At 43.7% G+C, this 15,411-nt stretch overlaps 1 protein-coding gene across 2 annotated transcripts in view; it reads left to right on the forward strand.

Annotated features, from left to right (window-relative positions):
- skila (SKI-like proto-oncogene a) overlaps positions 1-11,738 on the forward strand; it is a 33,441-nt gene extending 21,703 nt beyond the window's left edge. For both annotated transcript variants that reach the window (XM_085388312.1, XM_085388310.1), the window contains exons 3-8: positions 3,001-3,093; positions 3,585-3,673; positions 5,514-5,656; positions 8,799-9,169; positions 9,824-10,054; positions 11,094-11,738. In XM_085388312.1, the coding sequence (XP_085244438.1) occupies positions 3,001-3,093; positions 3,585-3,673; positions 5,514-5,656; positions 8,799-9,169; positions 9,824-10,054; positions 11,094-11,336 (1,170 nt within the window). In that variant the 3' untranslated portion in view covers positions 11,337-11,738. The remainder of the gene's footprint in view (positions 1-3,000; positions 3,094-3,584; positions 3,674-5,513; positions 5,657-8,798; positions 9,170-9,823; positions 10,055-11,093) is intronic.
- Positions 11,739-15,411: the final 3,673 nt, after the last annotated feature.

A 15,411-nucleotide genomic window follows, 5' to 3' on the forward strand; every position in this document is an offset into this window, starting at 1 on the left:
TCACTACTACTAGTTTTGTTTTTTTGTTTTCTTTTGCTGATGAATATAGAAGTTGTGATTTGAGGTGGAGGTACAGAGCATAAAGTCACAGGTCACATTCACTTGCCGTGAATTAATTGCTGTTAAAAATAGATGTTGGTATCGACTGTTATGTGCAAGTAAGATGGCATTTAGAGGTATCCGTGTGTCACATCAATTCTTCGAGGGCCACATGAATTCTTTTAAGAAAGACGCTGTGGCTTCTCTAGGTAGCGAAACAGAAGGTGAATAGATAAATAAAAATGATCATGTGTGCTTCGTGGAATATGTAACAGGTGAATAATTGTGTTTTTTGTAAATAATACATGCTTAAGCTGCTGAATGAGGCTGCTGCTGGACCAGTATAAATGATAAGCGGCTAATACGTGGCTGTCACAGTTATTTGCTGGCATTGTTCTGAGGCTGTTTAGCGCTGGCAATGACACAAGCTCTTAGCCGGTACAGCACAGAGGAAAATCCTTTAGTCCAGCTTAGAGCAGGGCGATATGGCCAAAAATATTTATCATGATATATATTTGAAAATTTGCGATAACGATATAACCGACGATATAATTGATGCGAGACAAAATACAACTCCACAACATTACTAGCGCAAAAAGACAACCTTCCATTTATTTTCACTTAAACAAGAAGCTGGTTTTTATGTACATTAAAGCTTTATAAAAATGTAACAGTGCAAATGCAAATTCCTTGCTGAAAGTTTAACCAAAAGGCATTTCCAGTAGAAATGGGCTGACATATCCTGAGCATAACCATGTATAATATCCACTGAAGTTAAAAAGAGGTGCTTTGCAACATTAAACTGCAGTGTGCAGTACGTATTTTTCGGACCATAAGGTGCACGGGATTATAAGGCACATTAAGCGAAACAAAGCAGTCAGATAAATCAAACTTTATTAAACTCATTCTTCTTGCTTCCTCCACTTCTGTACCATTGATTCATTAATGTTGAATTCTCTGGCAGCTGCTCTATTCCCATGTTGTTGCAGTATATTAATGACTAACCTCGTATTGTGGATGGATTATCTCAGTTGTTCTCCTGACTGAAGTTTGGTCCGTTTACAGCATCCTGCCATGCGATTGCATTTGTCTCTAACCATGAAGAACCTTCACGTTAACTTTTATAAGTGGAAAAGTGTTAGTGTTCGTCCTCCAGCTTCACTGTTTATGTTATGCTAACATAGCTGTGTCGCTAGCGATCACGTAGCACATCATTATATACCAGCTAGCCCAACTTCAGTAACCCTACAAACGTCACTGCTGTTTAGTTTCCTGTCTTCATTTATGTTGGAAGTGATAGCAGAGCTGTACGTTTGATTTTTTTCAGAAATCTCTCTGTCAGAACATGCTATATCATGCTTAGGTAACTAGCGAAACTAGCGAGCTAACTTCCGCTAGCTTCCTGCTAACTTCTAACTCCGTTAAATGTAATAACTTTTGTTTTCATGGATGCCTGGAAGTTAAACTTTATAGTTACACCTGGTAAAGCAGCAATGCTGATCGTTTTATTAAAGATGAAAGAATTTAGACAGTTTTTAACTCTAAGTGATGCTGCAGTGTTGTTTGACCTGAAAAATACGGAGTTTAGGACCCAGATTACTCCCAGATTTAAGAGCATCTTAGTCCGACAAATATGACAATAACAACGGCCACTTGCATGTTCTGCAAAAAAATGTGCTTTGTTGTGTATCTGACGGACAAACACCAAACCAGTTCCACATCACTGAAGTTGCACCATTTTTACAAACCAATTCTGGTTCATCTGTTTCACTCAACAATCGGCCATGTGCGTATGAAAACAAAGGCACTGCGCATGCGCGTTTTACTCCCATTCTATCGCGATATTTCATTTTCCTATCGTTGCCTAACATTATACCGGTATTACCGTGAACGGTATAATATGGCCCAGCCCTAGTCCAGCTGATGAAAAGCTGCCTGTTTATTATTCACTGAGAGCTTGTGTGTCTGCGTTTTGTGGATAAACGTTTTATAGCGGGCTTTAAACGGGTACTAAGTCAATTATTGATGCTTTCACACTTTTCTCTTCCCCTTCTTCTTTCGTCTCCTTCCTCTTCTTACCATCTCTCTTCTCTCTGCATCTCCCTTCTCAATCTGCTGTGTGTCGGTCGCTGTGGGCTCCCTAACGGCTCGCATTGCGATGCTGTGCATTGTTGTTCCTCTGCTGTCTCTGTTACCTGTCAGTTAGGTAGACCATGTTTGTGAAATGCACGGAGCATGTGTGTCAGGCCTGCCTGTCACAGATAAGCATCAGCTACATCAGCTTGTGGCCTCTCGCCGAGCGTGGCCTGGATATAAAAAAAAAAACCTCAACCCAAAACGAAACGGTGAGATAGACAAAACTAGAGGCAGCAGGCAGGTCTTACTCAACATCCTCTGAGGGTATGACGCTGACACAGGAAACACAAACGTACATTTTCCTGTACAGCGCGTGTTTTGATTCCAGCTGCGTTGCATGTATGCCGATGTCTGACACGCTCAGAAGCGTGTAGCAACAGGCCGCGTCGACTCACAGCTAGGCTTTTTTTCCTGTTTTAGTCATAGGCCTTCCACTACGGGCTCATTCGGCTGCGACACCAGGTTTATCCATTTCCTCGCTGCCTTCGTTTTCCTCACAGCTGCATTATGGCCAGCTCAGGCTAGTTCACTTACTTCTGCACACATTTGTATCCATCCTTTACATCTTGAGTGTCATTTGTCTCCATCTTTCCCCCTCTGCGTCTGCGTGCCTGGTGTAATTTCTCTCCTATCCGCATGCTTCCTCGCATTCTCACACCTCCTGACGGAAATGCTCATTTTGAGTTGTTCAGACTATTCCAACAAATGTATTCGGTGCAGCACTACATCTGTGTCTTCCTCTCGCTCTCTGCTGTATTTAACCTTGGGGTGTCTTTGCTCGTCTATTTAACCACCATCTCTCTTTCTCTCTCCTTCTGTTTTCAGAAGGTGGTGGAGGAGGAGAGCCAGGTGAGGAAACCCTCGTTAGATATCTGCTCCACTGGCGACAAGTTGGCTGATGCTGACCCAGCGAGAAAGGTCAGTTATCATTTCCCTCCCTGTGACACCTTCCCCCATTCCTTTCCTCCCCCTTCCTCCACGCTCAGGTCCCCCCCCCCCCCCCGATAGACACACCCCCTGCTCACTCATTCATAGCGGCATGCTTCTCCTCTGTTGTACCAAGCTGCTCTGCTCCTCGCCCCCTCCCCCGCTAACGTGCCCAGTGTCTCAACTGATGCCTGATGGATGATCCCCCTTTCACATGTATGCATGCATATTAACTATATTATGGCTCCAAGAGCGCCACGTGCAGCACATTTCTTTCTCCTTCCACTGTCTTTCTCCACGTATTTGTGTGTGTGCGTGTGTGTGTGCACGTTCATGCATCTGATTGCTTTTGTAATAATTTATCTAATGCGCTGTGAAGGCTGTTCACCAATCAATATATGAGGATGGAAGATGTGCAGTTTTGTTTTTGTTTGTTTTTTTGTTTTGTGCCACATTTATCTATTTGTTTGCGTTTCCAACAGGGAAAAGCATCTCCACCGACTCTTGTGTTCAACCGGCTTTTCTCAGAAATTAAGGAGGAGCCAGGACACCCCACCCTGGTCCATCCCAGGTACTACACCTTATTAACCCTAAGTCAGTTATTCCAGTAAAAGCTTTGAGGCTTGTAACTATCATATTTCTGATCTCCACTGCACCAAAGAGATCAAATTTCTCCAACAAAGATATAAAGCGGAGTCGAAAAGCAGAGAGCGTGTGGTATTCTGGTTTAATAAATGATGATTATCACAATATTTTCCTGTTAATAAACAGCATTAATTAACCATCTCAAACTTAGTGCCACTTTTATTTGGTGGTTTTAGAGATGTAGCAAGATGAAGAAGATTCTTCCCTTGATTATTTGTTTCATCTTTGAAAATTTAATAGCCTACAGCAGGCTGCCTTTAAAACTGTGTGCTGCATAAATAAACATAATTATGAATATTAACTTGCATAATCAATGAATGAAGCAGTTGTTGCCCCTCACATTGTTTTATTTTTCCAGTGTAGAGAACTCTATTAAATCTTGCTGAAGGAGACGAGTGGTATTCACTTTAAAGATGGTTTTAGTTGGTTGTGCTAGACAAAATTAAAAGCTGCAGTTATTTAAGGACTTATCGATACCTGAATCTGTGCCAGATGGCCTGGTGTTATCTGTAAAAACACGGAGAAGAGATAAGACTCTCCTTGCCAGATATTATAGGTGTATGTTTTTAAGTTTTGTGTTGGCTTCAGTTTCTTCCTCTTCTTTTAATTTCTTGTGACTGCACTCCCTCGTCTCCTCCTCCTCCTCTCCCTCACTCGCTCCTTCCTCATTTCGTTTCCAAGCCCTCTGCATCTCCCACCGTCTCTCCATCCCCAGGGGACACCAGCTCTTGTTTAGATGTGGCTCACAGTAATCTGACCCAGATTAAAGCCATAGCTACATGTGACTGCCTGTGACTTACTGACTGCGTGGAGGCCTGCAGACTCCAGGCCAGACAAATTGGAGGGATTATAGCTCTGGTCACCTGTCAGCATCACACGATTGCTACACGTACAAACCAGTCAAGACCAGTTTGCAGTGTGTCTTTTGCATCCCAGAGTTGGTAATAATGCAGCGCCCTAACAGTTGGATGTCGTGCCAGACATCCGCAGCACTTAAAGTCGAATCTGGATCGCCGCAAACATCCATTAGTGCTACACTTGTCACATACAAGCCAGGCTTACATTATTCAGTTGCTTCTGAGCCGTTTCATGTAGAGGAGTGGTTTTCATTCAGGCGAGCAGACAGATCAAGCGTTGTGTGTCTGCTCTGGAAGAAAACGAAGCACAGAGTCCCACTGAGCTGCCATTCTTACCCTAGTTCACTGTTCCAGCCTCAGCCCTGTCTGGAGGGGGCTGCTGATGGGGGAGGGGTTCAAAGCTCCTCTCTTCTCCTCCTTTCTTTTTCTCCCTCTCTTTAACTTCCCTTCACACCATCATGAAACAGTGTTGGTTTAGTGGCCTGGGAGTATCTCACAGCACAATCTCTCTTTCTCCCAGTTGCATCCACTACTTGAACATTTGTGATATGCAAAAGATGTGTTTAGGCTGAGATCCTGTAAACATGTGGCAGAGATTTTTTTTTTTTTTCCTGCAGCCTTCCCAGCGTCCATTTACTTTGGGCTAGAGCAAACGCCACATTAGTTAAAGTAGCTGCCGAGTCAATAATTTGTTGGTACGATCATCGCTTCAAACACAAGATTATGTAAAAGGTGGCGCTAGTTCCTGTATGCCTAGAATAAAAGGGCAAAGAACAGATGCTTAATTCAGTCCTTACATATTTAGAAACCAGACAAATGTTGGTGTTAATGAAGAAAATTGTGAATTGATTCAAAATTAGATGATGTTTATTTGAGTGCTTAAATGCCTTCTCTTTTTGTTTCTTCCAGTTACTACATGTACACATATGATAAGATGGTGGCTCCCAATGTGTCACTGCGAAGGGAGGCAGAGATGAGCCCCGAGATGCTGAGCGCACTGCTCAAACACCACTACAGTCGCAGAGTGCTGGGCCACGACGAGCCGCCAATGGGTCAGTAATAATACACCCAGCAGAGCTGAATTATTAACCAGCAAAGACGCGTGTAAAGCTTTTTAATGGCTCAACATACATGCTATAACCACTTAAACACACAATCTGGTCTTCAAATTAGGATTAGAAATAAATAAGTGACCATGTTATTGTTGCCTTCTGCCTGAGGGATTTGATGTTGGATAAGCAGAGCAGGAACATGTTTGTTGTCGTGTAAACGAGAAGAAAAATCTGATCAGAGATGATGTGACTTCCTCCGACACAAAGCTGCCAAGATAATCTGACTTCATCATGCTTTTTGGAAACCATACAAATCAGCCAAATAGAACAACAAATAAGATCATACCCTGTCTTACTTGACCTTCTTGTGAAATTAAAAGCAACAGCTGACGCTCTGTAATTATGTTCAAGTGAAAAGCTGAAAATGGCAGAGCCGATAATGGGCCAAAAGGCAGGAAATTGCTTCCAGTTTATCCATTTAATAACAGGCCTTAGATCTCCAGCAGTTAATAAGAGCTGCACATCTGCAGAGACACTGAGTCTAGCTGCAGAACCCAGCGTGAGTGGGCAGGTAGAGGAAGAGTTTCTGTACACAGATTGTCTTTCTTTAATTAACGGTGTCAGACATGAAGATGGAAAGTTACTTGGAGTTTGACTAATTAAAAAGCATAAAACTGACTGGAGACACACACACATTCAGACTGTTTTAACAGTGCATATTTTTTGGCTATAACAAGACAAAAAAAACATTTACATGGAGTGTGATCTCTGACAAAGTTGTGTTCCACTATTTTCTAGCTGAAAATTGTCAAACTAGAGCTCGTATAAACGCTTTCCACAAACACTCAGTACGAACGATATTTGGTTATTCCAGTAGTTTTCAAACATTTTTGTGTCATCAAAATTGCCCTAAAACTGAGCCATATTCACAGCTGTGCAGTGTCATGTGACAAATTGGCAGTTCAGCTTTTATTTAGAGATGCATCTGTGGTATCTCAGGGGACACCTCGGTGTTGGCGGGGTGGAAACAGCCATGACCTCCTCGTGTGTGTTTTCATGTGTATGCGTTCATGTTTTTCCTGCATTAATGAGATGTGTGTGTACTGTATATTTTTATATAATCTACGTCTATACAGAGAGAGAGAGAGAGAGAGGATGAATCACAGGAATGCTCTCTGTATGCCATTATTTCACCACGTCTGACTGCCAAGCTGTCGCCCTCCCTCTCTTTCATTCCTCTCAGGCATTTTCCTCTTTTCTTCTCCGACCAGTCCGTCTCTCCTCCCTCTTTCTCTTCCCATCAGCTGTCGCCACATCCTCCTCTCTGAGCAGGTTCTCCGTTTGCTCCTGCACTTCCTTCTTCTGCCTCTTTCATCTCAAGCCTTCTACCCCTTCATCATTTTCTTTTTTTAAACATTTTCTCCCCTCATTTAATGCCTTCCTCCCCCTGTTATATCTGTGCCGTTCACTCTTCCTTTTGTGGTTGTCTCTCTCTCTCCTCTGTTTATTTCCTTTTGATCTACCACCAAATGACTCATGCCTGTTATTTGTGCACTTCAGAGCATGGATCTGGGTGTGTGTGCAGGCACACACATGCACTAGCCAGTTTGAGTCAGTAAATGATTGTCCTCTCCGGGTCCAACATGCTGTGTACAGAGCATCCCGTTTCCTGTCACGCACATGCTGCATGATCATTACCCTCTGTTCTCCTGATGTCTTTGTCACCATTCACCATTTCGCCTTCTTCATCATTATCTTCTTCTTGTTCCCCACCTGCTTCTTCATCATCATTTTTGTCTGTCTGCGAGCTTATGGTTCAAATACACTGCCATACCTAACCTACATTTGTGCACTTGTGTTTTTGTGTGTCACTGTGCCAGTTGGATCTTGTATCTTGTATTTTGTGAGTGAAGCTAAGCCCAGCAGAGCAGCACACTAGGGCACTTTCCGCAAGTGTTGTTGGGCAAAGAAAACAACTCTATCTGTAGTCTGTGCCTTTGTGTTAAGTCTCCTCGTGGCTTATGGGGTCGTAAGATTACTGCAGAGAGGCTGCTTTTTTAAAAATTCCACCTTAAAAACACTGTTTTGTTTTGCGAGAACTCCACAAATGAACAACCTTGACCTCAGTGGATAAATGAAGTGCAAACGAATTTGGAAGTACAGCAAGTCTTTGTTTCTATCACCAAGCCTGAGGGAGATTCAAAAAAATGAATTTCTAACTCCACAGAATCAAAAATGTAAGAGAATCGTTAAGCACCGGTGCTGTGGAAATTCTGAAACTCACACATCACATTTGAAAACACATTAAGCATCACTGTTGAGCTTTATAGCTTCTTGGTGCTTTTTGTTTTTTAATTCATTTTGATGACTTTACACTTGATAGCATATTTTCCTCCAAGTTCTATTTCTTATTAGCCTACATAGTGGCTAAAGAGACATTGGGCACTAAACATCCAGAGATGCCCAACACCTGATTCTTTTTTTTCTACATCTCTCCAGCTCTCACATACATATCAATTTTAGTCATTATGAAACAAGTTATATTTCAAATTACATTGTCACGTCACAGTTGTCTCACAGGAAGCTGTCAGAGAGGTGCTTAAATAATTCTAACCTTTTTATTAGCCAGTCACCCACATTAAAACCAGGTCAGCTGGAACTGAACTAGAGATGAAACTAGTCTTCTCCTTCTCATTTAAGCGATTGGAATCAAATTAAATTACGATACTGCCAGAGATTACCACCCTACCCACTGTTTCCCATGATGCTCCTCCTCCCAGGCCGCAGCGGGGGAACAAGCCAGGGTTTGAACAGTGGAGGAGCCCACGCAGAGCAGCGCGGCTCCCACACATGGCCCTTTATTCCTCTCTATTCTGCGTGCGTCTGAGGGCAAACACACAGAAAATTTGTGGGCGAGTGTTTGGTTCGTCAGCTGTTGCCGAGCCATACTTGTGCGCTGTGTGAGTGCACTGGTGCTGAGGAAGAATTGCAGGCGTTTATGAGGTTGTGCGAGGGTGTTACTAAGCGCGGGTGGCAGTGTGCATTAGCACGGCTCGCACTTCCTGTCTTTCACCCACCATTCTTCTTCTTCTTTTTCTTTTTAACTTCTTTCTTCATCTTCTTCATCTCCCTCCTTCCTCAGATCTTCACGCGTCGCCTGCTGTCGCTGCTGGTGCCGGGGAGGCCAAATCCCAATGTGCTGCTGCTGACTCGGCCACTGAGAGGGAATGCCAAACCCAGGCAGTTTCCATGGAGATGAGCAGCCCAGGCTACAAGAAAGCCACCCACATCACCGCCCACACCCCTCTTCCCCGTCCTCCTCCTGCGTCGCTGTTGTCATCGGTAACGGATGTAGCAGCTAAGGACGTGAGCTCTGCCACGAGCGGCGTTGTGGCGACGGTGGGGGGGCTGGAGGACGACAAGGACAGGATTGTTGTGGAGATCATGCAGATGTACAGCAGGCAGCAGGAGAAGCTCAACTCCACCCTGCACAAGCAGCTGCAGCTGGAAATGGTGAGTCGGTGGTCGGAAAGATAAACGAGGCCGAGATCAACGAGCCGATAACTGTTTCCGCCCATTAGAAGTGTCCTTGATGTGGAGGTGATCTTCACCTTCCACTAACCCCCTCTATTACTTCCTCCCATCACGTGGAACGTGTCAGTATCAGATTGTTCCACCAGTTTTTAACACAAGTCAGCAGAACAGTTCATATAAATCAGTGTTTCACTCGTTTAGCGTATTATTAAAGCCCTGGGTTTAATTTCAGTTTGGATGCATGGAAACTGAGTTGAACTAGATTATGGTGACATTCGCATCTACAGTTGAATTATGTTCTCCACTAATGGGATTTGGGGAAAATTGCATTTGTAATCTAAAATGAGATGCCACCATTAAAGAGTATTGGTGACAAAATGTCTGATGAAATAAAATGTAAGAAAACTGAAGCAAACAGCCTCCTTGTGGAGCTTCTGTAATGTGGCGGTAGAGCAGGTAGTAGTCGGAAGGTTGCTGGGTGCTCTAGCCTGCATGTTAAAGTATCCTTGCAAGATCCTGGACCCCCAAATTTCATCAGAGTGTGAATATTAGATAGAAAGACTATATATGCGAATCGGTCTATTTACCATTTGCAGGAGTCACTGAAATGTGACTTTTTCTTTGTGCCCCCAGGAGCTGGAGACTTTGCGTGGAGGCGAAGCAGCGAGGCTACGGGAGCTGAGCGCCGAGCAGCATGAGCTGCGCAGCGAGCTGGAGGCGGTGCACAGCGAGCAGGCACGGCAGCTCGGCCAGGCCCGCCAGGAGCAGCTGGAGCTGGAAACCCGTCTGGAGCAGCTCCGACAGCAGGCCTGCGCCTGCGAGCCAGGGGCGCAGCGCCAGCAAGAGGCCCACTACACAGCACAGGTACGGGCTTACAGGGGAACACATGCATGCACAGACTTTTGCATCAGAGTGAATCTCCGTGACATAAAGTGTGTTCACCGGCTTGCATCACTTAACATATGGCGTTTTTATCTTAAAGACATTAAGATTGAAAAGCTCCAGTGGGACTGAAACAAAGCACACTTTAACACAGCACTCTGCATATTAATATTAAAGTTGAGCTCGCTAAGCATTTACAATTAGTTCTCTTTTCATTTTCATCAGCATGTATGTACAAACATTTATCTTTGGATCTGTAGTTACTAGAGTCATGATTAAATCAGGTTTTTAGGTAAAATTATTTGGAGCTGCACTTATTAAACGTAGCAGTCAAATAGAAAGAATTTACTGTGATGCTGTGTGAGTCTGTGCGGAGCACATACTCAGACGTCTGTTTGGGTTTCAGTAGACCTAATCTTAATCTCTGTTACATCGGCCTGAGCTCTTCCACCTCCTGCCTTTGGCATCAAGCTGTCCCTTTGTTAAGAGAACGGGTGTGCACATTTCTGTGTGGCTCTGAGAGTTCAACATGGGGGTTTTTTTTGTTTGTTTTTTAAAGGTTTGGTGCACATTTCTTTGTTTACTGCTAAAAGGGGAAAAATACAATAAATGGTTACTCTGACTGATGGTTTAAGAGCTCTCAAAACACAACAGTAGTTATTCTGTCTGCACCACTTTGCAGTGTGTGTTGTAAAAGCCTCTGAGCCAACTATGTGTCTAAATGCAGGGTCTCTGTTGGTTTGTTTTTGATGGTTAACACCTGCCTGATTATGAGGATTTTACTGTTTTTTTTTTGGCCTGTTGCCGGAACAAGCCACAGCAATTTGATGATGTCATGTTGGGCTTTAGTTAATTATTTGTTGGGAACATTTCTTTAAATATTTACGACCAAAGTAGTTTGCAGAGGAATGAACAGTTGCGGGCCTGCTAAGAAAAATCTGAAATGAAGACTGTTGACAGATTACTATTAGATGTGGAAATGTGTGAGAGTAATGTGGCTCGTCTCTGTGTCTCCTTTCAGTTGTCCGACCTGCGTCAGAGGCTGGAGCGGGCGGAGGCTGACCGGCAGGAGCTGCAGGAGGAGCTGCGCATGGAGCGGGAGGCGCGCGAGAAGCTGGAGCGCACGATTGCCCAACTGAAGCAGCAGATGGCCCAGTCTGGCACGATGGGAGGCAGCCCCTCTCCTCCTCCTACTCCCTCCACCGGACCCCCTAACGCCCACTCCCCACCCTGCTCAGAGGCCCCAGCGGCTGGCCAAAAGTAACTGCCGCCCCTCCGGGCGCCTCCCCTCCCCCCCCTCATTCCTTTCCTCATCACCCGCCAAGTGTACAGACACAAAAAGATCAGCCCAAAGCTGAAAGGAGCATCACGTCTCCTCAGGCTGATTTGAAGTTGTGCATTACGCTCCCCTTTTGCTTAGTGTAGGATTGACTTTTGTTTTTGTAATTCAATGATCATTTAAAAAAGGAAAATTTTTTTTTTTTTTTTTTAAATTTTCACTTCCCTCTCTTTAAACAGTATTTAAAGGTTTTTGGGCATGTATGTTGGGTTTAATTTATAGTTTTTACTGAACAAATAGCTGCTTCACAGACTGAAGACTGGTCCACTGAAGACCAACTCAATCCTTCACTATAACCCACCCCAACCCTCCCTGTTCTCCAATCCATATTCTACGACCCTCCCTTCCTGCTTACTGGTTTCTGGAGCTAATAATGACTTTGACTTTGAGATTTCGGATACAGATTCGCTCCTCCTTGAGGACGTCACATCACGCTACTACCTGGCACAGCAGCCAGCACTCCCGAACACATGGCGCCGCCTGACCCGTGCCCCTACTCTGTCTTTCTGTATGTAAAGCCCAAGTACCAGCGACCGCAGGAAACTGCACGGACATTTTATTACATTGTGTAACATGCGAAAACATCAAGTCTTTATGGGGGACAAAGACCTTTACTGTACAAAAAAAGAAAAAAGAAAAAAAATGGACTTAATGAAAATATGCCAATAGTGATGCTGAACTTGAAATGAGTGTTTTTCGGTGTGATCTCTACAAGGTAGCTAGCTAGGGAGTAGTGTTTCCTGCACTACAGCTGCTCCTAGCGACAGACTGGTTTTCTCCTCTGCTGGGCCACCTGGGCTCTCCTGATGTAGACCAAACAGTCTGCTAGATGAACCGCCAGTTGCCCCGCATCTCCTCTGAAGAGCGCACACCTTCCATTGTCCTCTGCTCGGAAACTCCTTAACACTGTGTATTTTTATGTTTTTATTTTTTCACCTCTAGCCTGTCTATCTTCAAGATAGAAAGGAAACACTGCTGTTTCAGGCTCGGCTTGAAGAAGTGTTGTGCACTCCTTGTGCCCCCCCCCCCCTTCAGATCCCTCTGGGAAAGGAATGCGTCTGGACATGGGGGCCGAGCCGAGCCGAAAGAAGAAAGGCAGAGCCCTCACGCGTGGTAGCTGTGCCGTGTTACTATACTTCATGCAACATCCTTACGTGCCTGCACACACTCGATCGCGTCGGTGCAGTGCAGGCATTCATGCAGAACAATGGCCCCAGAGTTCCCAGCAGATGATCAAAGTTGTAGTCTGCCCCTCTGCTTTCAGGCTTCTTTATTGTTAGCAGACCGTTGTATCCCCACCCTGCTCGCATGTGAGAAGTGGGTCGCAGGTGAAGGCAGTTAGTCCAGGGTGGTTTGGGTCCTGCTTTCCGTTATTCTGCCTGACTGAACAAACAGGACCGGGCAGGCAGGGAGAGGAAGAGCGGGAAGAATTGAGGGCCCAGAAGACTAGCGCACTCTCCCCCCACCTCACCCCTTGCGGCAGGCTGGGTGGCCCGTTTGCCGGCGGTACCGAAGGAGGCTTTTTTTCTTTCTTTTTCTTTTTCTTTTTTTTTTTTTGTGCCGTCAGAATCGGGGGCAGCTGCCGTTGTCTGAGGCCCTCTGCCCACCCCCGAGCCAGACTGTACAGGATCTCCCAGCCAGCGCCTCCCTCTCTGCCCCCTCTCCCACAGTCACTCGCTCACACAGCCCGTGCATCCACCTCCTGTGTGAGATCAGCTGGGGGTGTGCAGCGTTTTTTTGTTTTTGCTTTTTTTGTTTTGTTTTTTTTGTCAGAGCCCAGGAGAGCTTACAGACGTCCAGCCAGAGGAAGAGAAAACTTTTGTGTCAGTTGCCAGGCAAAGGAGCTTTTTATTGCCACTAAGAAGATCCCGGTTAAGCGAGCGAGCTTGTGCGTGTGTGTGTGTGTAAATAATCGTGTGTGTGTGGGGGGGTGTGGGAGGTGGTTTGCCTCGGTTAAACTCTGAGCTTTTTTTTTTCTTTTTTTTCTTAATGCATCTGCCATTAATGCAAATTGATAGACATTCCACTGTGCTCCATCCTGTTTTCTCACACAGCTTCCCTTTACGATGACAGAGCTGAAGAAGCGGGCAGTTGTGGTTTGTTGACAGTCAGAAAAGCAGGTGCAGGTGCACAAACCAGTAAAAATCAACCCCCATGCCACAAATGTACACTCTACTGTTGTTCCATTTAAACCTTTACTGAAATTATGAAAGAAAATATTTAACGTATTAACTAAAAGATTTATATTCACTTTGTAAATACAGTAGTCATTAATATATTAACTGTTCTTATAAATAAATAATCTTAAAAGGTTATAATATTTGGATCAGAACCGAGGCTTCAGTCAGCCCCAGTGTTTGTTTATTTTTCTTTTTTGCTTTCTTCATGAAAACTGATGTGAGAACTTGACTTTGTGTGGATGTGGGGGAGTGGAACACGTGGTTTACTGAGATGCGATGCAGGACAACAGCAAAAAATAGGAAAATATTACTTTGTTACACACTCCCCTCCCTTCTTTATGAACTGATGGAAATACTTTTTTGTGGATTTCATCATAATGGACTGTTTACTGTGTAATGTAAGCTGTTTTCCTCCCTTCTGTCTCCTCTGAGCAAAATTGAAAATGCTTTGTGGATAAAATGAAAACTTTTCTTTTCTTTTCTTTGCATGGTTTACTGCCCCTTTACTTTTTGTATCTGTGGGCCACTATCGGTCTGTTTAATGTACAAAAAAAGAGAAAAAGATTTCCCTGCACATGACACACAGATTGAGTTGGCTCATATGCATGAATATTGAACGTGTGCAAGTTTTATATCGCGAGTGGATCAGAGGCTAGCTGAATATAAAGTCAGAGTCAGATCATGAAGAGTATAACCTGTAGCCTAATTTGTTTGGAATGTGTGTGTGTGTGTCTGTGGGCGGGCCTCCAATGTCTGACTGAAGCACAGCAGCTTTGAAAAGGGAAACGGGAGAAACTTGCTCATGTAGCTCTGGACGTGCGATTGTGTCCTGATTTAAGATCATATATTATCCTCGTCATTTCTCACTTAGAATATAATCAGTATTAGTTTTTATTCACTTAATTACCTCTTCAGCTGAAAAATATATCAATACATATATAAAAATAAATATATATATATATATATATTAATTAAAAATTCAACACACGAGCAGATATCTAAGGGAGGTCTGTACTTTCTGAGTAGTTTGCATTTTATACACATGGGGGCGCTGTTTAACTTTTTTAAACCACATCACAATGATTAAAAAAAGGACTAAAGAATAATGGGGCGTGCTGGGCCTTTTTGCATTTTTCTGTGTTATGAGAACTTGGATCTAGTTTGTACAGTTTTTACAGGTGTGAACTTTGCCCAACTGACTTAAAAAAAAAAAAAAAAAAAAGGAAAAAAAAAGTGGAGGTAGCTGTGTTTTATTTACCACATGAACAGATTTGAATGCAAGATTTGCATAACCATTCGCCTATGTGACGAGAACTTGTAAATGGCTACAAGTTGACCTTTGAAGTGTTTGAAGGTGGTTTGATTTGTAGTTGGGTGTGTGATTTCTTTGTTTTCTCTTTTCTTTTCTTCAGGCTGTAATTAGCCTTTTAAGTAGAGCTGATCACACTGATGGCCGGTCACTAAAAAGAATACCCTGATTTCGTTGATACACATCCTGTTATAGATGGAAAAAAGACAACTCCCCCCCCCTTGATGCTGTTCTGAAACATGAAACAGTGTCTGTGTATGACCATTGCATACTATGTTGCCAATACTACAGTGTGATGAGACTTTTGTTCTTGCATGAATTGAGACACTGTTCTCCTACCTCATGTTGTGATATATATATTAAAAAAAAGATGTTTTTTAAGCAGAAGACACTGCATCTCTGTTTATCATCATAGATATTTACTAGAAAGATTACATACCTGTAAATGCTTTTAGCTAATACCTCAGTTGTATCTAGTGTTTGTTTTTTTTGGTTTTTTTCTGTTTTTGCC

Source organism: Rhamphochromis longiceps, linkage group LG18 (genome assembly GCF_057381845.1).
Source record: "Rhamphochromis longiceps isolate RC_006_pf linkage group LG18, R_longiceps_female_GT1.1, whole genome shotgun sequence".
In the NCBI taxonomy this organism is placed as follows: Eukaryota; Metazoa; Chordata; class Actinopteri; order Cichliformes; family Cichlidae; genus Rhamphochromis; species Rhamphochromis longiceps.